The sequence below is a fragment of the Paramormyrops kingsleyae genome, chromosome 1 (genome assembly GCF_048594095.1).
Source record: "Paramormyrops kingsleyae isolate MSU_618 chromosome 1, PKINGS_0.4, whole genome shotgun sequence".
In the NCBI taxonomy this organism is placed as follows: domain Eukaryota; kingdom Metazoa; phylum Chordata; class Actinopteri; order Osteoglossiformes; family Mormyridae; genus Paramormyrops; species Paramormyrops kingsleyae.
Window position 1 is genome coordinate 32897954 of NC_132797.1, and position 25989 is coordinate 32923942.

The 25989-nt window shown below is 49.3% G+C and overlaps 1 protein-coding gene across 2 annotated transcripts in view; it reads left to right on the forward strand.

Annotated features, from left to right (window-relative positions):
* Positions 1-25989, forward strand: part of LOC111840798 (guanine nucleotide exchange factor VAV3) — a 51283-nt gene that overhangs the window by 15493 nt on the left and 9801 nt on the right. For both annotated transcript variants that reach the window (XM_072714071.1, XM_072714079.1), the window contains exons 3-19: positions 11312-11370; positions 11468-11533; positions 11678-11786; positions 12177-12269; positions 12915-12983; positions 13324-13427; positions 13512-13611; positions 13840-13935; positions 14946-15014; positions 16217-16303; positions 16745-16830; positions 16909-17038; positions 17865-17974; positions 19267-19368; positions 19647-19744; positions 23485-23513; positions 24854-24887. In XM_072714071.1, coding sequence (XP_072570172.1) covers positions 11312-11370; positions 11468-11533; positions 11678-11786; positions 12177-12269; positions 12915-12983; positions 13324-13427; positions 13512-13611; positions 13840-13935; positions 14946-15014; positions 16217-16303; positions 16745-16830; positions 16909-17038; positions 17865-17974; positions 19267-19368; positions 19647-19744; positions 23485-23513; positions 24854-24887 — 1441 coding nt within the window. The remainder of the gene's footprint in view (positions 1-11311; positions 11371-11467; positions 11534-11677; positions 11787-12176; positions 12270-12914; positions 12984-13323; positions 13428-13511; positions 13612-13839; positions 13936-14945; positions 15015-16216; positions 16304-16744; positions 16831-16908; positions 17039-17864; positions 17975-19266; positions 19369-19646; positions 19745-23484; positions 23514-24853; positions 24888-25989) is intronic.

Here is a 25989-nt window from a genome sequence, read left to right on the forward strand (position 1 = left end):
CATTAAGTTTTGCCCTAAGACATCAACATAGTGACTTAAGAAGGCAGAACAGAAAGTAATCACTGCCTGCCTCGATGTCATAACTTAGGTTTAGGCTTCAGATTACTTTAACACCCAACAAAAGCCACCATAAATGATAGTTTCAGGCAAATAATGAAGACTCTGGAGTCCAGAGCCTGGCAGGACTTTACCATGGTGAGTGAGTCATGCTTAAAGTCGCTGACAGATGGAGAGCAGGCGTGATTGAGGACGGAGCTGCTCACAGCAGTGAAGAGCCAGCAAAGGCTTTGGAGGAACAAAACTCGGCTGGGCTCTATGCTCAAGGTCACTTTCAGCTGTGGCTTCAGCACAGACACACCTCCAGACCAAGACTGGAACCAGCAGACAGTAGCATGATGAAAATAAATGCATCTAAATAGATAGACTAAGAAGCAGTAGATCTGGGTACATGGCAAGTGAACAGAGGCCCAGCAAACCGCCAAGGCATGACTCTACAGAACTCGAACCCTACCAAAGCTCAAAATTAAGGGCAGAGCTGGTGGCAAATCAGGCAGGCTGGACACAACTGGAGCTCAGAAAAGCAAATAGGTTTTGCCTTAAAGAAATCCACACCCAGTAAGCTGTTTAAATAGGATCCCATTAGGGCTTAATTAGTGGGCGTGCCCTGATTTTTCACAGAAAGTATTCTTCTTTATGGTCTTGTCTCCCAGCTACCTGGAGTATGTGCAGATCAGACTGCCCTCTTGTGGACAGGTGGACCCATAATACAAGTCAGCCAGTGTTTATCAAAGAAAATTAATTGCCTGTTAAAACTCCCCAACGAGCTCTATGACAGGTTTTTATAGACCTTGAAACATTAAAAACTTTGTGAATTGTAGAATTTCAGTTTTGTGTGTTTTCAGTTTACTGCTTAAGAGCAAACAGTGAAGTTTAAATATCCACTTTGCTTCCTTTTTCTGCAGAAATACTTCAAATAATATGGTGAGCTTATCAGTTCAAAAGGACAAAGGTGTTTTCATCTGTAGCTTAGAGAGTAACTCGAGATCAACTCGTATGTGTGACTGTTCATGTCAGGAAAGCCCACATGCAGCTAACAGGCGTTTGTATTTCCTTTATAAACGGTTGATATGACACTAGTGTGTGTTACTTTGATGTAATCTTAGGGATGCTACTGACATCAGAATCCACAAACCGGATATTGTCACCAATCAGTTAGATTCAAAGTCTAGATATTGTGATATGGTGCTTTGGTGAATGTTTTTCAAAGACAAAGCCCTACGTCATTGGTGCAGACGCCTGACAGTAATCCCCAGCCTCTATCTGATCCCCGTTTCTCATTAATAAACTAAAAAATAAAAGGTTGATTTCTTTCACCACACTGATGTTACATTGGCTTGCTGGCTTTAATATTACCGTAAATGTCTCTCAGTACGACAGGAGGTTTGCTGACTAAGATCGAAGTGTAAATATAAGCGTCATTGTCTCTGCGTGGTCGTGACCTTTACTGATAACAATTTATATTGTCAGAAAGCCCTCATAACTCTGTCATAAACTAGCCATAAATGCACACATTAGCATGACAAATCAGGACAGTGTATGGATGCTGTTGAGTGGAATATTGTCCCGTAGCATTTTAGAGTCTGGCATTTTTAGCGAGGAAAGCCCTCCTTTCTTTTAGTCTTTGATGTGTCATGCTAACACTTAGATAATATTTAGATAAAAAGATAATATACAATTAAAGCTTATAAAGGTAGCATTCAGCCTGGACATTCAGACATTCGTGGTGTCTGTACTGTGGGTCCCGGTAGCATAGCCTATGTTCTGCTGCACCTGACATAATGGTGCTTGTGTTGCAACCTCTCACTCATTGTTGTCTGTACTGCCTCCTTTCTTATCACAGGGACTGTGCTGCTGCTTTTGGCATCAATATGTCGCCTGGTACAAGGGTGTATTTGCTTTTATTCCTGGCATTACGGTGTCTATACTTTATACTTCCGCTTGGGGTGTCATTGTGAATCACAATGTCTGTACTGTCACTAATGGAATCAGGGTGTCTGTTGCCCCGCTTCTGACATCACAGCATCTGTGTTGTTGTGTCTGGCATCACTGTGTCTGTATTACTTCTCCTGGTATCACGGTGTCTGTACTGCTTTTGCTGGCTTCGGCATATCTGAGCAGAACATTGAATCTGCCGTATCTTCATAACCGTTTTATGGCATATCCCTTTCACTGACATGATCTGCTTTCCCTGCATCAGTCTTTGAAATCGAATAAGCTGGCTGCACTTTGCCGGTGATCTGGTCAACCATCTCTCTCTCTCTCTCTCTCTCTGTCGTGCTCTATTGGATTTAAGTGTGCTCCTTTCTCTGTGCTAAGCTAATTAAGGCTGCCAACCAGCAGAGCAGAACGCCTGCATTGCATATGCATATCGATGTGTATATAGCGTGAGCATCGTGTGCCTATATGCAGATGTTCACTGTTTAAACCTTTGTGGCCACAGCTCTATGCTTCGCAGAATTATGTGTCAGTTTCTAAAAGATGACGTGAGCGACTAGATGAGGGTTCTGATGAAAACCATCCAGCTCACGATGGTAAAAATCTGCCCCTGTCCCTGAATCTGGGTTCTGGGGTCTCTCTGTGGTAGGCTTTCTGCGTCCGAGGAGTCCCCTCAGAAGGTCAGACGGTTCCAGACACCAGGTGTTACCTTCAGCTCCTGCAGATCCCATGCAGGGACAAAAACCTCTAACCTGTAACATCCCTGCATGCTCCAGAGTGAACGTTTATAGTGCCTTTCTTGTTGAAGCTGGGAACATGAGGTCATCGAGGACAGTGGGAGAAAAAGGCCAAAAAATCAACCAGATGTAGATAGAGATATTAGGAAGCTTGACTCATGATGAAAAGGGATTTCCTGTTTCTCCTCTGAAGGGATTTCATTCAGGGGCTGATACTCTGTGATACTGCCCCCTAGTGACAGTGAGTGAGTTCAGTATCTACCAGCACCCAAGGGAGCGATGGAATGAAGGATAAAAATGCATTTTAATATACACACACTATCCCAGTATTAATTAGACTTTTGCTTTCTGCTGCTCCCAGATGAGTGCTGCTCATTATAATGAAAATATTATTTGCATTTTTAAAGTATTTCTTTCTGTGGAGCTGTGCAGGACCAGTGTGCTGGAATTGGTTGTTGGCGTCAGTTCTTGTCAGTGTCTTTGAGGTCATAGTGTTATAGTTCCCCTTTTAGATGTCTGCCTCAGGGGCCTTCATTTCTGGTAGGTGTGGATCGTGGGCCCATAGGCTCACACTATTCTGGTAGGTGTGGATCGTGGGGCCATAGGCTCATGCTATTGTGTTGGGTGTGGATCGTGGGGCCATAGGCTCACGCTATTGTGGTGGGTGTGGATCATGGGCCCATAGGCTCACGCTATTGTGGTGGGTGTGGATCGTGGGCCCATAGGCTCACACTATTCTGGTAGGTGTGGATCGTGGGGCCATAGGCTCACGCTATTGTGGTGGGTGTGGACCGTGGGCCCATAGGCTCACACTATTCTGGTAGGTGTGGATCGTCGGCCCATAGGCTCACGCTATTGTGGTGGGTGTGGACCGTGGGCCCATAGGCTCACACTATTCTGGTAGGTGTGGATCGTGGGGCCATAGGCTCACACTATTCTGGTAGGTGTGGATCGTGGGGCCATAGGCTCACGCTATTGTGGTGGGTGTGGACCATGGGCCCATAGGCTCACACTATTCTGGTAGGTGTGGATCGTGGGGCCATAGGCTCACACTATTCTGGTAGGTGTGGATCGTGGGGCCATAGGCTCACGCTATTGTGGTGGGTGTGGACCATGGGCCCATAGGCTCACGCTATTCTGGTAGGTGTGGATCGTGGGCCCATAGGCTCACACTATTCTGGTAGGTGTGGATCGTGGGGCCATAGGCTCACGCTATTGTGGTGGGTGTGGATCATGGGCCCATAGGCTCACACTATTCTGGTGGGTGTGGATCGTGGGCCCATAGGCTCACACTATTCTGGTAGGTGTGAATCGTGGGCCCATAGGCTCACGCTATTGTGGTGGGTGTGGACCGTGGGCCCATAGGCTCACACTATTCTGGTAGGTGTGGATCGTGGGGCCATAGGCTCACACTATTCTGGTAGGTGTGAATCGTGGGGCCATAGGCTCACGCTATTGTGGTGGGTGTGGACCGTGGGCCCATAGGCTCACACTATTCTGGTAGGTGTGGATCGTGGGGCCATAGGCTCACACTATTCTGGTAGGTGTGGATCGTGGGGCCATAGGCTCACACTATTCTGGTAGGTGTGGATTGTGGGCCCATAGGCTCACGCTATTGTGGTGGGTGTGGATCGTCGGCCCATAGGCTCACGCTATTGTGGTGGGTGTGGACCGTGGGCCCATAGGCTCACACTATTCTGGTAGGTGTGGATCGTGGGGCCATAGGCTCACACTATTCTGGTAGGTGTGAATCGTGGGGCCATAGGCTCACGCTATTGTGGTGGGTGTGGATCGTCGGCCCATAGGCTCACGCTATTGTGTTGGGTGTGGACCATGGGGCCATAGGCTCACGCTATTGTGGTGGGTGTGGATCGTGGGCCCATAGGCTCACACTATTCTGGTAGGTGTGGATCGTGGGGCCATAGGCTCACGCTATTGTGGTGGGTGTGGACCGTGGGGCCTTAGGCTCACACTATTCTGGTAGGTGTGGATCGTGGGCCCATAGGCTCACGCTATTGTGGTGGGTGTGGACCGTGGGCCCATAGGCTCACACTATTCTGGTAGGTGTGGATCGTGGGGCCATAGGCTCACACTATTCTGGTAGGTGTGGATCGTGGGGCCATAGGCTCACGCTATTGTGGTGGGTGTGGACCGTGGGCCCATAGGCTCACACTATTCTGGTAGGTGTGGATCGTGGGGCCATAGGCTCACACTATTCTGGTAGGTGTGGATTGTGGGCCCATAGGCTCACGCTATTGTGTTGAGTGTGGATCGTGGGGCCATAGGCTCACGCTATTGTGGTGGGTGTGGATCATGGGCCCATAGGCTCACGCTATTGTGGTGGGTGTGGATCGTGGGCCCATAGGCTCACACTATTCTGGTAGGTGTGGATCGTGGGGCCATAGGCTCACGCTATTGTGGTGGGTGTGGACCGTGGGCCCATAGGCTCACACTATTCTGGTAGGTGTGGATCGTCGGCCCATAGGCTCACGCTATTGTGGTGGGTGTGGACCGTGGGCCCATAGGCTCACACTATTCTGGTAGGTGTGGATCGTGGGGCCATAGGCTCACACTATTCTGGTAGGTGTGGATCGTGGGGCCATAGGCTCACGCTATTGTGGTGGGTGTGGACCATGGGCCCATAGGCTCACGCTATTCTGGTAGGTGTGGATCGTGGGCCCATAGGCTCACACTATTCTGGTAGGTGTGGATCGTGGGGCCATAGGCTCACGCTATTGTGGTGGGTGTGGATCATGGGCCCATAGGCTCACGCTATTGTGGTGGGTGTGGATCGTGGGCCCATAGGCTCACACTATTCTGGTAGGTGTGAATCGTGGGCCCATTGGCTCACGCTATTGTGGTGGGTGTGGACCGTGGGCCCATAGGCTCACACTATTCTGGTAGGTGTGGATCGTGGGGCCATAGGCTCACACTATTCTGGTAGGTGTGAATCGTGGGGCCATAGGCTCACGCTATTGTGGTGGGTGTGGACCGTGGGCCCATAGGCTCACACTATTCTGGTAGGTGTGGATCGTGGGGCCATAGGCTCACACTATTCTGGTAGGTGTGGATCGTGGGGCCATAGGCTCACACTATTCTGGTAGGTGTGGATCGTGGGGCCATAGGCTCACGCTATTGTGGTGGGTGTGGACCGTGGGCCCATAGGCTCACGCTATTCTGGTAGGTGTGGATCGTGGGGCCATAGGCTCACACTATTCTGGTAGGTGTGGATTGTGGGCCCATAGGCTCACGCTATTGTGGTGGGTGTGGATCGTCGGCCCATAGGCTCACGCTATTGTGTTGGGTGTGGACCATGGGGCCATAGGCTCACGCTATTGTGGTGGGTGTGGACCGTGGGCCCATAGGCTCACACTATTCTGGTAGGTGTGGATCGTGGGGCCATAGGCTCACACTATTCTGGTAGGTGTGGATCGTGGGGCCATAGGCTCACGCTATTGTGGTGGGTGTGGACCGTGGGCCCATAGGCTCACACTATTCTGGTAGGTGTGGATCGTGGGGCCATAGGCTCACACTATTCTGGTAGGTGTGGATTGTGGGCCCATAGGCTCACGCTATTGTGTTGGGTGTGGATCGTGGGGCCATAGGCTCACGCTATTGTGGTGGGTGTGGATCATGGGCCCATAGGCTCACGCTATTGTGGTGGGTGTGGATCGTGGGCCCATAGGCTCACACTATTCTGGTAGGTGTGGATCGTGGGGCCATAGGCTCACGCTATTGTGGTGGGTGTGGACCGTGGGCCCATAGGCTCACACTATTCTGGTAGGTGTGGATCGTCGGCCCATAGGCTCACGCTATTGTGGTGGGTGTGGACCGTGGGCCCATAGGCTCACACTATTCTGGTAGGTGTGGATCGTGGGGCCATAGGCTCACACTATTCTGGTAGGTGTGGATCGTGGGGCCATAGGCTCACGCTATTGTGGTGGGTGTGGACCATGGGCCCATAGGCTCACGCTATTCTGGTAGGTGTGGATCGTGGGCCCATAGGCTCACACTATTCTGGTAGGTGTGGATCGTGGGGCCATAGGCTCACGCTATTGTGGTGGGTGTGGATCATGGGCCCATAGGCTCACGCTATTGTGGTGGGTGTGGATCGTGGGCCCATAGGCTCACACTATTCTGGTAGGTGTGAATCGTGGGCCCATTGGCTCACGCTATTGTGGTGGGTGTGGACCGTGGGCCCATAGGCTCACACTATTCTGGTAGGTGTGGATCGTGGGGCCATAGGCTCACACTATTCTGGTAGGTGTGAATCGTGGGGCCATAGGCTCACGCTATTGTGGTGGGTGTGGACCGTGGGCCCATAGGCTCACACTATTCTGGTAGGTGTGGATCGTGGGGCCATAGGCTCACACTATTCTGGTAGGTGTGGATCGTGGGGCCATAGGCTCACACTATTCTGGTAGGTGTGGATCGTGGGGCCATAGGCTCACGCTATTGTGGTGGGTGTGGACCGTGGGCCCATAGGCTCACGCTATTCTGGTAGGTGTGGATCGTGGGGCCATAGGCTCACACTATTCTGGTAGGTGTGGATTGTGGGCCCATAGGCTCACGCTATTGTGGTGGGTGTGGATCGTCGGCCCATAGGCTCACGCTATTGTGTTGGGTGTGGACCATGGGGCCATAGGCTCACGCTATTGTGGTGGGTGTGGACCGTGGGCCCATAGGCTCACACTATTCTGGTAGGTGTGGATCGTGGGGCCATAGGCTCACACTATTCTGGTAGGTGTGGATCGTGGGGCCATAGGCTCACGCTATTGTGGTGGGTGTGGACCGTGGGCCCATAGGCTCACACTATTCTGGTAGGTGTGGATCGTGGGGCCATAGGCTCACACTATTCTGGTAGGTGTGGATTGTGGGCCCATAGGCTCACGCTATTGTGTTGGGTGTGGATCGTGGGGCCATAGGCTCACGCTATTGTGGTGGGTGTGGATCATGGGCCCATAGGCTCACGCTATTGTGGTGGGTGTGGATCGTGGGCCCATAGGCTCACACTATTCTGGTAGGTGTGGATCGTGGGGCCATAGGCTCACGCTATTGTGGTGGGTGTGGACCGTGGGCCCATAGGCTCACACTATTCTGGTAGGTGTGGATCGTCGGCCCATAGGCTCACGCTATTGTGGTGGGTGTGGACCGTGGGCCCATAGGCTCACACTATTCTGGTAGGTGTGGATCGTGGGGCCATAGGCTCACACTATTCTGGTAGGTGTGGATCGTGGGGCCATAGGCTCACGCTATTGTGGTGGGTGTGGACCATGGGCCCATAGGCTCACGCTATTCTGGTAGGTGTGGATCGTGGGCCCATAGGCTCACACTATTCTGGTAGGTGTGGATCGTGGGGCCATAGGCTCACGCTATTGTGGTGGGTGTGGATCATGGGCCCATAGGCTCACGCTATTGTGGTGGGTGTGGATCGTGGGCCCATAGGCTCACACTATTCTGGTAGGTGTGAATCGTGGGCCCATAGGCTCACGCTATTGTGGTGGGTGTGGACCGTGGGCCCATAGGCTCACACTATTCTGGTAGGTGTGGATCGTGGGGCCATAGGCTCACACTATTCTGGTAGGTGTGAATCGTGGGGCCATAGGCTCACGCTATTGTGGTGGATGTGGACCGTGGGCCCATAGGCTCACACTATTCTGGTAGGTGTGGATCGTGGGGCCATAGGCTCACACTATCCTGGTAGGTGTGGATCGTGGGGCCATAGGCTCACACTATTCTGGTAGGTGTGGATCGTGGGGCCATAGGCTCACGCTATTGTGGTGGGTGTGGACCGTGGGCCCATAGGCTCACACTATTCTGGTAGGTGTGGATCGTGGGGCCATAGGCTCACACTATTCTGGTAGGTGTGGATTGTGGGCCCATAGGCTCACGCTATTGTGGTGGGTGTGGATCGTCGGCCCATAGGCTCACGCTATTGTGTTGGGTGTGGACCATGGGGCCATAGGCTCACGCTATTGTGGTGGGTGTGGATCGTGGGCCCATAGGCTCACACTATTCTGGTAGGTGTGGATCGTGGGGCCATAGGCTCACGCTATTGTGCTGGGTGTGGACCGTGGGCCCATAGGCTCACACTATTCTGGTAGGTGTGGATCGTGGGGCCATAGGCTCACACTATTCTGGTAGGTGTGGATTGTGGGCCCATAGGCTCACGCTATTGTGGTGGGTGTGGATCGTCGGCCCATAGGCTCACGCTATTGTGTTGGGTGTGGACCATGGGGCCATAGGCTCACGCTATTGTGGTGGGTGTGGATCGTGGGCCCATAGGCTCACACTATTCTGGTGGGTGTGGATCGTGGGGCCATAGGCTCACGCTATTGTGGTGGGTGTGGACCGTGGGCCCATAGGCTCACACTATTCTGGTAGGTGTGGATCGTGGGGCCTTAGGCTCACACTATTCTGGTAGGTGTGGATCGTGGGCCCATAGGCTCACGCTATTGTGGTGGGTGTGGACCGTGGGCCCATAGGCTCACACTATTCTGGTAGGTGTGGATCGTGGGGCCATAGGCTCACACTATTCTGGTAGGTGTGGATCGTGGGGCCATAGGCTCACGCTATTGTGGTGGGTGTGGACCGTGGGCCCATAGGCTCACACTATTCTGGTAGGTGTGGATCGTGGGGCCATAGGCTCACACTATTCTGGTAGGTGTGGATTGTGGGCCCATAGGCTCACGCTATTGTGGTGGGTGTGGATCGTCGGCCCATAGGCTCACGCTATTGTGTTGGGTGTGGACCATGGGGCCATAGGCTCACGCTATTGTGGTGGGTGTGGATCGTGGGCCCATAGGCTCACGCTATTGTGGTGGGTGTGGATCGTGGGCCCATAGGCTCACTCTATTGTGGTGGGTGTGGATCGTCGGCCCATAGGCTCACGCTATTGTGTTGGGTGTGGACCATGGGGCCATAGGCTCACGCTATTGTGGTGGGTGTGGATCGTGGGCCCATAGGCTCACGCTATTGTGGTGGGTGTGGATCGTCGGCCCATAGGCTCACGCTATTGTGGTGGGTGTGGATCGTCGGCCCATAGGCTCACGCTATTGTGTTGGGTGTGGACCATGGGGCCATAGGCTCACGCTATTGTGGTGGGTGTGGATCGTGGGCCCATAGGCTCACGCTATTGCTACTCAGCACATGCAGGTCTCCTGGTCTGGTGAAGCTCCCACACCCTGATATCCAGCGACTGTGACTGGATCTCTGCTTTTAATGCATGGCTCAGCAGGTTAGGTTGCCAGGTCTGTGATTGGAAGGTTGCTATCCCAGTAATCCCGGTAAAAACACTGGAGTGGTTTTACTGTAGCGCCCCTGAGCAAGGCCCTTAACCCCCAATTGCAAATTTATGTCATTTTCGATAAAAAGCATCCACTAAATAACTAAAATGGAAAAATAAAATGGCTGGCTGAAATTCTTAAAGGGCCAGTTCACCCCAAAACTGAAAAAGATATTCTTCAGATTAGTGCTATCTATCCATCTAGGTTGTTCTGCTGGGAGTTGCTGCATTTTGGATGGCAGGCAGGCAGGCGAGCGGGGAAGCAGGCGAATAGAGCCGGTAATACACACAAACGGGGTTTATTATGGGATCCGGGCAGACATCGACCATCAAACATGACAACACACAATGACCGATCTGGGACACGGGACAAGTCAAAAGGAACAGGAAACAGGTGATGACAATCAGGGATTAACACGAGGTAACGAGGTGGGCGTGGCACACACGAGGATCGGACGGATCTGGGCATGACATTGGAGATATCTGGCGTAGAAATGTCGGGCTTCTCTGCAATATAATGGGAGTGAATTGCATCCTTTCTGTGGTGATTAAAGCAGCAGAAAAATACATTTGAAAAATGACCCGGTTATTGAAGAAAATCCACAGACCTTTAATGAACGGTTTAATGTATGAAGCATTTTCTTCTACCAAACTCCACACACCAATTGTATCACTGAGCAGGGGTACTTCTGCTCCTGTCTTTTTGCTGTTGAATCTAACTCCAAAACTAGGCAACTCCCAGATGAACAACCTAGATGGATAGATAGCACTATAGTCCCTTTATAACGCATCTTATTTCAGTTTTGGGTGAACTGCCCCTTTAAACTGAACATCGCTCAGTCACGGCTGTTGCGGTGGAGAAGCCACTCCTTCTGGGACTCCTGTCTGTGACCTGAATGAGCAGGCTGTGGTCAGACTGCTGAGGATACTCACCCAGCCATCATCCACATCCCCCCTAAGCAGCTCATCACCTGGCCTTTTCTAGAAGCCTTTTTTGAATCATTGTTCACCACAGTGAACGCACAGTGTTCATTAACTGCTGTCCATACTGTCAGTCAAATTGAATATGGATTTAATCATATTAATCGCTCATCCAGTTTTCTCTTGATCTAAGAGTCAGATAACTAAGTGGACATGAATTCTGATAAGAGCTTTTAATGTTCTCTAAGTGACCATCATGCCAATCAGGCCTGAATAATTGGGGCGTCTTTCAGTTACACACACTGTTTAAAAGCCTTCATCTCTCAGGTGAATTTCCCCTTTTATTTTGAATAGTCATGCTTTTTTTGCACAGGTCATGGACACCCTGTCGAGATTGTCACATACGGCGATTGCACAACAAATGGGAATAAGGTACGTGTCTGTATAATAAATCTCATGTAAACTTGGACTTGATTAAGATCCTGACCCACGATGATGTTCCGTAAAGCTGCACATTTTACATCGACAGACCGTTCCCTACCGAGGACAGCATGGATGACGACGACATCTACAGTCACCTGGAGGATTTGATAGAGTATGACCAGCACTACCTACGTTACAGGGACTTTTTGAACCCTAATTGATGGATATGCTCCCCTTGTGTGATGTCTCAGACCTCATAGGTATAGCCAGCTAGCGCTGTCATGTGATCTTTGGCCCCTCCCCCCACATATCACAGTGAGAATGGAGTCGAGGATGAGGAGGACCTGTATGACTACGTGTATGACGATGACGAAGGTGGGGAAGTCTACGAGGACCTGATGAAGGCTGAGGCAGTCCCCCCACCGGTATGATGACACGCTTTCTTTACACACTTTCTTTACACACTTTCTTTACACATGGTACCCATCCAGGTAGCCGTCTCTAGTCTTCGGATCTGGACAGCTGTTTAGTTGTGATTACTGATATCGGTCAAATGAATTTCACATTCTCACGGATGAGGCAGAAATACCAATCGGGATGCTGGGGGAAAATAAAATTATGCATGAAATATTCATCGGATAGTAATCTGTTCCATTGATGGAGGGTGACAGCTTTGAAGGATTTTGGATGTCCTTTTGCCTCAGGTTTCCTCCACCCACAGGGTGGAGCTATGTCCGGCTGACCTTGATTGGATGATTTCCTCCTCATGCTGTCTGCCTTTGGCCAATCCTATCCCGATTCTCCTGTGATTACAGAAACAGGCTGAGACTGACATCCGAGGCTGCTGCCTTACCGAGATCAAACAGACAGAGGAGAAGTACACAGAGACCCTGGAGTCCATAGAGAAGGTGGGAACAGCCGAAGGACAGTGGAGGGACAGCCAGAGAAGATTCTAGGGACTCTGGGGGCCCTATGCAAAAAACTCACACACCCCCCTGGAATGGTTAAATTGTATTACCTTTATTTTACTGTGAACTGTAAATTAATAATATCAACCAAGGGAATTTAATAAACACAAGACATGTATCTTCACTTCTGTGAAAAACAGAATACTCAAATAAAGCAGATTTGACTTTGCAATGTACAATGTAATCAGCCTCCCTCAGGGCCCCCTGCCCTGTCTGTCCTGTCTCTGCACCTCTGGGGGCGGCATAAGGTCATAAGGTCGTCGCTCAAATGCACACGGCTTCTGAGCACCACAGATGAGCCTCTAAACACCGCAAACATGGCCCGCCACCCCCAGTCACCCTCTCAGCCCTGTGCCCGTTGTTTTTCACAGCTGATTTCTGAGTCACTGATCTCCATGGGTACTGTCCTTCATGCTTCTGCTGTTATTCTCCATTTCTGCAAGTTGGTTTGTTTATTTTTAGCTATTTGGCTTTCAGTGTTAGAGAGATATTTTCCGGAAACTCTGAATCAGCAAGTGGGGCAGGAGCACCTCGCCACCCGATTGGGGAAACAACCAATCCAAACATCTTCATGTGCTTCCACAGTTCTTCATGACACCTCTCAGGAAGTTCCTGTCCACGGGGGAAGTAGAAAAAGTGTTTGTCAACATCCCAGTAAGCATCAGCGTGGGCCATGTGCATTTTCTGACATGCGTGTACATGTGCATGTTTGTATGTAGTTCTCACCAAAAATAGCACCAAACATTCTGAGAAGTTCCATGTTTCAGGTAAAAATGATGAACATAATGAATGGGTGAATGAATTAGCCTGTGACACTGACTAGAATAAACTGTTGGATGGATGGATGGATGGATGGATGGATGGATAAAGAGCCAAGCAGACAGCCATGGCTTCTGACCCTGTAGGGCCCAGTCTAGTCTGACTCCTGCTGTCTTTGCTTCTTCTTCCTCTTTTACGATACTAGTATCTGACCTCGATTTTTCTTCCCTTTTAGGACCTGGTCAAAGTTCACAAATGTCTAATGGTTGAAGTGCAGGACTCCGTTGTCAACAAGAATGCCCAAAACTTGTATCAGATCTTTGTGGCCTACAAAGAGAGGTTAAGAACTCCCGGCTTTAAGGACTGATTATTGTTCATCTTTGATGTAAATGTGAATAATTACTGTCTCGTATTGTATTCCAGGCTTCTTATATACGGAAAGTACTGCAGTCATGTAGAACCGGCCATTGCGACTTTAGATAATATCAGCAAAGACAGGGAGGATGTCAGATTGAAACTTGAGGTAAGGTGGTTAACAATTGTTCGTATTAAAGCCATTAAGTGTTTAAATGATGGTCAAATGCCCCCCTCTAGTGGTCGAAGTTAATTATTGCAGCTTACTAGACATCTGCTTATATTCCCTGAAACGTGTAGGTTTGACCAATGATACCATGTGATCTGCACGGATAACATACATAATGGTTACTGGTGTATGTTTGGAGATATAAGATATTTACCTGGTTTGTTTCAGGAGTGTTCGAAAAGAGCCAACAGTGGGAAGTTTACGTTAAGGGATCTGCTGGTGGTGCCCATGCAGAGAGTATTAAAATATCACCTGCTTCTGCAGGTAAGGTCAACGCTTCCAGCCCTTTCTAACGTACAGCCGTGAGCTGTGAAGTCAGCCCTGGGGTCAGCTGTAGAGCTGTAACACCCCTTGTTAACAGGTCACGGGTTTCCCAGCTGAAAACATGCAGTTTTTGATGTCAGTGTGGAACTGTTCACTGCTTCAGCACACTCATTGATCACATGCATCTGTTAATGATCGTATGCTTGTAAGTTGTGTTTGTTTTCCAATAACCCAAATAAATGACTGAGCTTGTGTATGTATCAGGTGACTTTGCCGCTGAGTGTAGAAAGAGCTCACTCATGCAGTCACCACCAGGGGGAGCCCTTACCCATCTTTTCCAGGCCTCTCGTTTTCCAAAGAACAGCCCAGAACCTTTTGCATTTCAATGTATTTCATGCGGTGACTGTACTCAGTTCAAAACGACTTGCTGTGTGTGTTTGGGGGAGATGCATTTTTATAGCACGTATGGGTGTTATGGCACGTATGGGTGTTATGGCACGTATGGGTGTTATGGCACGTATGGGTGTTATAGCACGTATGGGTGTTATGGGTAGGTCCTGACCCAAACCACGAGTGCCCTCCTGTGAGAGAAGCAGGTTAGACACCCCGACCAAAACCCCTCTGACCCCACAGGCCTCATGGGGACCGAGGTCGAGTCCTAACTGCTTTTTACATTTACTTACTTAGCATAACATACATTAGAGGATCAGAGAGCAGAGTCAGAGTCAGACAGTCCCTGGAGCAGCTGGGGTTAAGGGCCTTGCTGAAGGGCCCAATGATGACATCATTCTGCTGACCTTGGGTTTTGAACTAACAACCTTCTGGTCTGGATTCTAACATGCCACCCAGTGGGGGGTTCGGCTTGTGCCTCAAGATTGGGGGGGGCGGTGTGTGGCTGTATGGGTGGTTAAAATAGCGTCACATGGTGAGCTGTGGGGGAATGAGCGGTAGGGGGGGTGCCCTTGTGCGCTAGTGTGCTAGGACTCACACTCATTATCCTTCTGTTCCAGGAGCTGGTTAAACACACGCATGACCCCACGGAGAAGGGGAATCTCCGCACCGCCCTAGATGCCATGAAGGTGAGTGGGTGGCTGTGGGCTCCGTGAATGGGCTGGCTGAGGCCCCTGCACGCCATCAGTGTGAAGGCACGCTGTCCATCTGGAGACAAATCGCTCCTCATCCTCCTTTACAAGCAGCCTGGATCTTTTATAAATGTCATTCATAGAGCTAAATTCTCTGCTGGACTCATCGCTGTGAGAGATGAGAGTTCCCTCTCCTTTATGACACTATTTGAAGCTACGTTTATTAGTATGGATTTCACTATAGATCCTTCCAGAAGCTGGACCAGCACAGTACTCAGGGTGCATCTAGAACACATTACCTACATGTTAGCAATGCAGGGATGTGGAAAGTGTCCCTGACCTCTGACTGTGTCTCCGCTCTAGAATACATTGGTGTGTTTTTAGCACGTACCAGTATGCTTTCCATGGTGCTGCTATTCTAATAAAGTTTATTAGAATTATTTATATCCATAAAAACAGCCGGCATGGAAATTCAGTAGTGTCTGATGTGGGACTTCAGGCCTTGATTAAGACACTTGTTAATATACTTTGACAGGTGATGTTGCCATAATTGAAGTGAATCACTTGAAGAAGAAAATTGCAAATGGCTCCGAAGGCTGCGATGATTTCATTTGCTTAAATGATCCACTTAACACTGATCAGGGAATTTGCCGCTAATGCAGTTAGTTCTTCTCTGTTGTTTCTCTCCTCGCTCTGCTGTGCAGGATTTCTCTGTTTTCCTGAAACGTCACTCTCTGGGCCTAGATTATTATTGATGGATTTGTTTGATCACCCTGTTACTGGAAATCTGTGTAATATATGCATGCAGGATGCAGAACACGTGACATTTGAGAACAATCCTCCTCAGAAGCTGGTGATCTCTGTAGGGTTAGAGCTTGTGGGAAAACAAAATTGCTGAGGCTCTGCCGGATTACATATGCTGCTGTGTGTACAATGGTGTATGGTATTGGTCAGGGTAGAGCTGTCTGGTTAGGATGGTGTATCGTATTGGTCAGGTTACAGCTGTCTGGTTAGGACAGGGCAGCCTGGTTAGGACAGCACTGTCTGGTTAGGACAGGGCAGCCTGGTTAGGACTGGGCCGCCTGGCTAGGACTGGGTCGCCTGGTTAGGACTGGGCCGCCTGGTTAGGACTGGGCCGCCTGGTTAGGACTGGACCACCTGGTTTTGGAGTAACTGATGTTCTGCTGCTTGTGACGCAGGACCTGGCTCAGTATGTCAACGAAGTGAAGAGAGACAATGAGACCCTGCGGGAGATTGACCAGTATCAGAGATCCATCGAGAACCTGGTGAGTCACCCAGATAGACCATTAACAGTGGCTCTGTGAGCACGGTGGCTATCAGAGATCCATGGAGAACCTGGTGAGTCACCCAGATAGACCATTATCAGTGGCTCTTCGAGCACCATGGATATCAGAGATCCATGGAGAACCTGGTGAGTCTGGGTCTATGTGAGTGTCATCATTGCAACTCTCTCTAGAACAGAGCATCGTCTCATGGGTTTTTGTGCTGCTGGAATCATGTGCAACATTGACATTCATGCAGGACCGCAAATCAGAAAGGTGCTAGTTCAGAAGGAGAGACTGTTGTTCATAGCTAATATCCATGTTAGACTGACAGATGCAGAGTGAAAACTTTAGGATACATAGGAATGTTGATTTAAGGTTAATGTACCACTAGTGGAGTGTTATGCATATACTCTAAATGTTACATGTCTCTCTGTCCTACAGAATCAGTCCCTCCGGAACTACGGGCGACCCAAAGGCGATGGGGAGGTGCGCGTGCTGTCCGTGGACAAGCGGGCCAAGCAGGACAGGTGAACCCGCCTTCCCGCGACCTCAATCCTGACCGTAGAACTGAGCCTGGCTCACCCGGGCCCATCTCCCCGCTACAGACACATCTTCCTCTTTGACATGGCCGTGATTGTCTGCAAACGGCGAGGGGACAACTACGAGATGAAGGAGGTGATCGACCTCCACAGTTTCAAAATTAGCAACCCAGCGATGGATAAAGAGAACAAAAAGGTCTGTGTGACGACGATGGTGGTAATGATGACGATGACGAAGAAGATGATGATGATTCTCTGTCACCATAAACAACCTCCTTTGACGCGTGTAATATGCCTCTAAGATGCTTATAAGAGTATTTAGCAACACAGGACATTTTTCTGCTAACAGAGTGAATAAAAATGCCTGCCGGCTGACAGGCCCCACTGAGGATGTTAGGCAAGTGATGGAAATATCATGGTGCAAAATCAGGCACAGATATCATACCATGAAATATTTCAGCAGCCATCCACAGTGTCCCCAGTGTGTGAGTGAGTTAATCCTGACGCCCCCGCCCAGCGCCCGCCAAATCCCGGGAAGAGCACTAGCATCCGTTCGGTGGCATGTTCCCGAATCCTTCCCATGGATTTCACAGAGATCATCACAGACAAACATCCTCTGCTTCCCTGAATGACCTGCTTGGCAGCAATTTGCCATAAAGTTATTACCTGTCTGTTACATAAGTTATGGAAATGAGGCGGAGATTGAATTTGTGTCTTAATTAAATTAGCGTGATTTCTGCCGATGTCCTCTGAGGGCTGTCTCACATGCTCACACATGCACGTACACACAGACACACATGCACACACATACACACAGATGCAAATGCACACACACAGACACAGACACACACACACAGGGCTCACTGGGTTCCCATTAACTCAGTTACTTGCAGGGAGATCCCCTGTGAAGCTGCACAGCCTGCACCCACGTTTTCATTTGATGTGACTTGTACTTCAGCATAGTTGCAGCCCTTCACTGATACCGTCTCTTCTGGTGTCTCATGCTCCCCCCTCACCCACAGTGGTCGTACGGATTCTACCTCACCCACCTGCATGGGCAGAATGGTTTCGAGTTCTTCTTCAAGACCAAAGAGATGAAGAAGAAGTGGCTGGAGCAGTTCAGCATGGCCATGTGAGTGTCTGTTTCAGGGCAGGGTGGGGACGGTGCCTGTCTGTCTGGCATGGGGGGAACAAGGCATGGTTAGGGCCCCTTAGGGCAGAATACAGACATTGTCTGCAGTCTGCAACAAAGCCAGTAGTGATTCTGCCCAGTTGCTAAGCCATTAACACCTCCAACTTTAGCAAAAATTAGTCCACGAGAAGCTAATCAACATGACTGTGGTGTGGCCCTGCAGATGTCTGTGTCAGCTTCAGAGGGTGTTTCGCTTCAGAGTTGGGTGGCTTCAGAGTCTGTGCTGACTTCAGAGTCTGTGCTCCCGGCATCAAGTCTGCGGTGGCCTCTGAATCTGTGTTGGCTCTTGGCTACAGAGTCTGTGGCAGCTTCAGAGGCTGTTTCTTCAGGGGTGTCAGCTTCAGAATCCTGGCCTGCTTCAGAAGCTGTGTCAGCTTCAGAGTCTCTGTCAGCTTCAGACTCAGGGTCTGCTTCAGAAACTGCGGCGTTTCAACTTCAGAGTCTGCGTGGCTTCAAAGTCTGTGTCAGTTTCAGTGGCTGTGGTGCCTTCAGAGACTGCTGGCTTCAGAGTCTGTTTCAGCTTTAGAGACTGATGGCTTCAGTGTCAGGTTCTCCTTCAGAAGCTGAGTGAGCTTCAGAGTCTCTGTTGGATTCAGATTCAGTGTCTGCTTCAGAAGCAGCTTCATGCAAAGTGGAAGGTTTTCTCGTGAAAAGGACTGAAGGATTGACCAGTGTGGTACAAGCTGTAGATGACAATGGAGGGTGGTGAGTAGACACAGGGGTTCACTGGTGTTGGTGTTAGGGTTAGGGGCTTCAGAGTAGATTCAGCTTCGGGGTCAGTGTTGGCTTCAAATTCTGTATTGACTCATAGATGTGGCATCTTTACACTGACACAGGGTTTATCAATGATCAGATATATATGCTTGTTTTGTCACAGATGGGCTAGGTACACTAGGTACGTACACATTCTCAAACAGGGGGAGATCAGTCATGTGATATTTTACTGCGAGGCAAATGAAAGCAATATTGAAAATAAACAGCTTTAGCTGGATTTATTGACTGGTTGTGAGAAAGCGATGTTAAAACAGTTTTGGTATCTTCAGGCGTAGTGCTATAATTTAACACAAAATCATTTCAAAAATGATTTCAAAATGGATATTGATGCTGAGAAGGGACATTTGTCCAGTGTGAAATGCAATCAGCTTCCTTGTGTAAATCACATGTTATTTTTCTGTGTTCTGTGTCATTCTGTGTTACCTGTTGGTGAGATTGTCTCTGTCCCGCCCGTGCAGATCCAACATCCATCCTGAGAATGGGAACAGCAACCTGCACGAGTTCAGAATGCACACCTTTGACAGGATCACCTACTGTGGCTCCTGCAGGATGCTGCTGAGGTGAGCCGCTGCTGATTGGCTCGTGCTGTGGGGATGTCACTGTTTGATGGTTAGTGTCTGTGTGGGGCGGCGGTGCCACTGTCAGACCTCAGCGGAGCCTGGAGCAAACTGCTCCAAAGTCATTTGGCCGATGGACTCTGTGCAGGGTGTAAATGTTCAGGTGGTCTGGGGGGCATAGCTGGTTATCAGAGCCCCCCCTCTTCCAGCCACACACACCGGCTCTGCGGCTGATTAACATGCAGAGTTAATCTCTTAAATGCCACCATCTCTGTTTCCAGGGGCATCTTCAACCAGGGCTACCGGTGTGCCAAGTGTGGGGTCGGCGCTCACAAAGAGTGCCTGGGGAGGCTGGAGACGTGCGGGAATGCTAACACTGGTGAGCCCCTGTCCCTAGCCCCACCCTACCCCTAACACCAATGCCAGAGAACCCCTGACTCAAACCCCACCCTAACCCTACCACCAATACCGGAGAACCCCTGCCCTTAACCCCACCTTAACCCTAACACCAATACCGGAGAACCCCTGCCCTTAACCCCACCCTACCCCTAACACCAATGCCAGAGAATCCCTGTCCCTCACCCCACCCTAACCCTACCACCAATACCGGAGAACCCCTGCCCTTAACCCCACCTTAACCCTAACACCAATACCGGAGAACCCCTGTCCTTAACCCCACCCTAAACCTAGCCCTAACCCTAACCCCAATATCAGAGCACCCCTGTCCCTAACCCCACCCTAACCCTAACACCAATACCAGAGAACCCCTGCCCTTAACCCCACCTTAACCCTAACACCAATACCGGAGAACCCCTATCCTTAACCACACCCTAACCCTAACACCAATGTTAACCCTTGGGAGTCTGAGGCCTCTCAGCCACTTTCGGGGTAGTCTGACATGCCTTGACATTTTAAAATATTTCACCTATCTAAAAAACATTTATCCCAAAGTGATACATTTGCTTTTATTCAGCACAAACTCAGCACCAATAATCTGAGACCACTTAGAATGTTATTATTCTATTTTTTGTTAAAATCAACTTTAAACATATGCTTTTCAAAAACCTATTTTCAGACATGCTGAGAAATTGTAAAAAATCACATTATAGACATTTCTAGCCAAGACTTTTGAGCTCTGAAGCTTATAGACACAGGGGTTGGCTACACATAGGTGAAAGAGACATTCTGAAATTTTATGTGGTTTGATTACTAAAGTGTTAGAACTTTGGAGTGACACTCTTTTTCTCAAAGTCAGTGGTCTGCACAATGAATATTGATGAGATATGTAGTAGTTTGCATACTGTCAATGGTCCATCAGTCTGGAATGTCACTGCACCCCACACCCATCACTTTGGAAAGGCAGTTTGAAACGCAAGAGAAGTAACAACAATAAAATCCTTTTCACAGTTTATTGGTAGATGGAATGAAAAATGAAAAACTGTGACCATATAAATATGATGCAGTGCCTATGCAGAATTGACGGAAAAAAAATAATTCACTATTATTAACGCTCTGGGGACGAGGGCATCGTGGACCGCGTGTCTTTCTTGTGTATTTCAGTTTATATCTCGCTGAAATCATTATGTAGAACCATGAAAAAAATAACACTGACTAAATCCATAATCTGTCTTATTTTTAAAACTTCCATTGTCGGAAGTATTAAAGTTTTTAAAATTAGGTTAAATAGGCAAAAAAGCAAATCGTGTCACCTTTTTTTGTTTTACTTGCATCGGGAGCATGTAGGACCGCTCTCAGCTGAAGATCGCTATTCACGTTCTAAATACGCTGCGTTTGAACCGGCAATCGTCTGATTACAGGCACACAGGCTTAGCCCACTGAGCTATGAACACAGGTATGAGCTTCGCTGCTGAAAGTGGCAACACTGGCGCAAAGCTTCAGCGGCAGAGACGTATCCGTGTGCTATATTGTAGCCGATCAGTGTAAACACTACCCAGATATGTGCTCTTTTTTATTTCAATCACAATGGGCATATTCACATATTTCTTTACCCAATACTAACTGTCGGATTATCATGTTATTATCATGCGAATAGCGCGATTTGCAAGTGGGAAGGCGATCAGAGCTGCTTCGAGACGCAGACGCTTAAGTCAGTCACTCTTGTTCTTTCTATTCGTATCACGAAGCTGTAAAACAATATTTAGTTTCTACCTATATATGTATGAAAATTAGACCGTCCAAGGTTTCTGAGGGTGTTTTTTAAATGTGTATATGACAAAAACTCACAGAGTTATTTAAATAGTTTGGCGAAATTTCTGTCATATCCTGCCAGCGGGATCGCCAACTCCAGAGGGTTAATGAGCCCCTGTCCCTAACCTCACCCTAACCCTAACACCAATGCCGGTGAGCCCCTGTCCTTAACCTCACTCTAACCTTAACACCAATTCCGGTGAGCCCCTGTCCCTAACCTCACCCTAACCCTAACACCAATGCCGGTGAGCCCCTGTCCCTAACCCAACTCTAACCTTAACACCAATGCCGGTGAGCCCCTGTCCCTAACTCCACTCTAACCTTAACACCAATGCCGGTGAGCCCCTGTCCTTAACCTCACTCTAACCTTAACACCAATGCCGGTGAGCCCCTGTCCCTAACCCAACTCTAACCTTAACACCAATGCCAGTGAGCCCCTGTCCCTAACCCCACTCTAACCTTAACACCAATGCCGGTGAGCCCCTGTCCCTAACCCAACTCTAACCTTAACACCAATGCCAGTGAGCCCCTGTCCCTAACTCCACTCTAACCTTAACACCAATGCCGGTGAGCCCCTGTCCTTAACCTCACCCTAGCCTTAACACCTGAACCCCCTAACACTTGTGGGGGTTGAAACTGTAATGCTAGATTTCCCCTGGGGGCAGGCGGCGCGACATGCTGAAATACAGTCTGTCAGTATAAGGTGCTAGAGCTGCGGCGGGTGGCGGGATTAGCCAAGTTTTAAGTCGTATCAGAGGTGTAACAACAAAGATGGGATGATCCAGCAAAATGTCTGGTGTGTTGGGGGGTGTATAATAGGAGTTCCTGGGGTGAAGCACCACCTTAAAGTTGATTGCGAACATGGCAATTTAGTGGCTCATTTTGCCAGTTGTTTAATTGTAAATCAGTTGATGTAACACTTGGAAACGTTCTGTTCTGTTACATGAATTATGAGATTATTACTCATTAAATCCACCAGCAGCATCAGCCTGCGGGCGTATCTCTATTCATGGAGCATGTCGTCCGATTTCCTTTGACTGAAAATCGTGTGCAGGTTAAAAAAACACAATATCACTCTTTTAGGAAATTCCTGTCAAAAAAATCCCTGCAGCGGGAGTTTTGAAAAACGTCGGATTTTGACATGTCTCATTCCAGAACGGGCAGTGTCATGTCCCGGAGAGACAGCAAACGAGAGACAGATGAGCCACTTGAGGATAAGGACCCCTGCCAAGCGTGTGACTGGGGCATCTTGTGCACTGCCTGATCGTGTTTGGGGGGGGGGCGGGGGCATCATGGGCACCCCAAGCTCCCGTCTGAATCGGAATTGCCCTGTAGGCAGCTGGGTAAATGTCATGGAGCAGGGGCATTCCCCCAGACGCATTTCTGATCGAATCCCGCCTTCCCGAGGTTCAGCTGCCTGCAGCTTCGAGTGTTGTGTGGTTTTGTAGCAGCATTGCTGGCCAGCCATCACCTTTGAAAGGTTCTAACCCACAAAATGACACATATATTACAAAACAGCTGAACACAATAAACTCAATGTATAACGGCGGCAACAGCATGTAGTGCAGACAACAATGAGGCCTTTTAAGTAATTTAAGGAGGGTCCCAGCCTTTGTATTTACTGCTTTATTATAGGTGAGTAACCCCCCCCCCCCTCGCCCCCCATAGCAGGCAATCTCAGGCTGCACACAGCCTGCCAACAGTTATTTTTATCAATAAAGCTTACGGGACAAAGTTCAGTGTGTTGTGGTTAGACAGAAGCAGGCGGTCCTTATTGCAGCCAGCCAATGGGTGAGCAGGGAGCTGTGTATGCAGCCCCGCCATTCACTCATGGCTGCAGACGGAACGTGTCGTAACGAATGCTGTGTGTGCCTCATGGTCTTGGTCTCACCATGCCTATTTTCTCCCCAGCTCAAGACGCCGGGACACAGAGACACCAGGTAAGAAGTTCCCTCAGATATCTGGCATTCTCAGGATGCAGAGAGGAGAGGACAGTTAGGGAAATACTGAATGCTGCAGAGAGGAGGGGACAGTTAGGGAATTACTGCATGTCGAAGACAGGAGAGGACAGTTAGGGAATTACTGCATGTCGAAGACAGGAGAGGACAGTTAGGGAATTACTGCATATCAGAGACAGGAGAGGACAGCTAGGGAATTACTGCACGGCGGAGACAGGAGAGGACAGTTAGGGAATTACTGCATGGCGGAGACAGGAGAGGACAGTTAGGGAATTACTGCATGGCGGAGACAGGAGAGGACAGTTAGGGAATTACTGCATGTTGGAGACAGGAGAGGACAGTTAGGGAATTACTGCACGGCGGAGACAGGAGAGGACAGTTATGGAATTACTGCACGACGGAGACAGGAGAGGACAGTTAGGGAATTACTGCACGGCGGAGAAAACAGAGGACAGTTAGGGAATTACTGCACGGCGGAGACAGGAGAGGACAGTTAGGGAATTACTGCACGGCGGAGACAGGAGAGGACAGTTAGGGAATTACTGCATGGCGGAGACAGGAGAGGACAGTTAGGGAATTACTGCATGGCGGAGACAGGAGAGGACAGTTAGGGAATTACTGCATGTTGGAGACAGGAGAGGACAGTTAGGGAATTACTGCACGACGGAGACAGGAGAGGACAGTTAGGGAATTACTGCACGGCGGAGAAAACAGAGGACAGTTAGGGAATTACTGCACGACGGAGACAGGAGAGGACAGTTAGGGAATTACTGCACGGCGGAGACAACAGAGGACAGTTAGGGAATTACTGCACGGCGGAGACAGGAGAGTACAGTTAGGGAATTACTGCACGGCGGAGACAGGAGAGGACAGCTAGGGAATTACTGCACGGCAGAGACAGGAGAGGACAGTTAGGGAATTACTGCATGGCGGAGACAGGAGAGGACAGTTAGGGAATTACTGCACGGCGGAGACAGGAGAGGACAGTTAGGGAATTACTGCATGTTGGACAGGAGAGGACAGTTAGGGAATTACTGCACGGCGGAGACAGGAGAGGACAGTTAGGGAATTACTGCATGTTGGACAGGAGAGGACAGTTAGGGAATTACTGCATGGCGGAGACAGGAGAGGACAGTTAGGGAATTACTGCACGGCGGAGACAGGAGAGGACAGTTATGGAATTACTGCATGGCGGAGAAAGGAGAGGACAGTTAGGGAATTACTGCATGTTGGAGACAGGAGAGGACAGTTAGATACAGGAGATTACAAAATCACATATCTGCAGGTCTCAGATCAGCTGTCTTCTCTCTTTATCTGCACAGAAAAGAACAGACCATCGAAGACAGCAAGATTCAGGTCAGCATATAATCCTAACCCTAACCCTAAACACTAACCTTAACCCCTAACACTGACCCCAGCCCGAAACTCTAACCCCTAACCTGATAAATACAGGGATTGCTACCAAGTAACCTGGCTTCTTCTCTGTGTTATGGTCATAGTAAGAGGTTACATCCTAGTGCAGGATCAGGGGTTTTGAACCCGACCAGTGCTAGCATCAAAAATGCAGCTCATGGTAGGAAAATGAGGCCTTGAACCTGGTCCTCTTATTTCCAGCTAATGGCCAAAGTGAGCTTCAGCCACAAAGCCCCAGTGTGTTGAGTGGCCGTGACGGTACTAGTGTGTCAGACACTTTGCCCTTCGGCTGATGGCTGGCATGTAGCTGTGAACACAGAGGCTGCATTTAGGCCGGCTGTCCCTGTGACAGGTTTGCCAGACTTGCCAACCTGCCGCTGCTCATCTGAGGCCATGTGACGTTCAACTGCCGAGGTGCGGTTGTTTATTTGTTTACGCCTTTCAGTGGAACCACTCAGGTTAATTGGCCTTGCTGTCACAGAACCTGAATGGGCCGGCTCTATCCGAACAGGCCGGGAAATCCTACAAACAGAGGAGTCTGCAACGCCGAGGAAGGTTTCTGGTTGATTACCTGAAGTGTTTGTCCTCAGGCTTGTACCTATTTCAACAGTTCTATTTCTCCTCTCTATGCAAGCAGATCAAGAGGATCTGTCATGTTCCAAATCAATTGGTTCCCATTCTGTCGAGACTAATGCTGACTTGCTGGCAGGCTCAAGCTGATTACTTAGATTACTATTTCTTTCCATAATAAGGAAACTCTTAACTACAGGACCTGGTCCACTTTGGATGTAATTGCACTAAAATGGACTCGAGATATTGGGAGATTCCCCCGGTTCCCCACTGTTACTTTTTGTAAACCATCTATAGCAGTGTTTCCCAGTCTGTTCCTTGGGGACACACAGTCAGATCATGTTTTTGCTCCCTGTCAGACAGTCCACATTTTTGCTTCCTGGTATGGAGCTGGGAGGGAGAAAAAGTGTGGACTGTCTGTGGGTCCCTAAGGATCAAATTGGGAAACATTGCTTTATAGGAAAGGTGCTTTTCC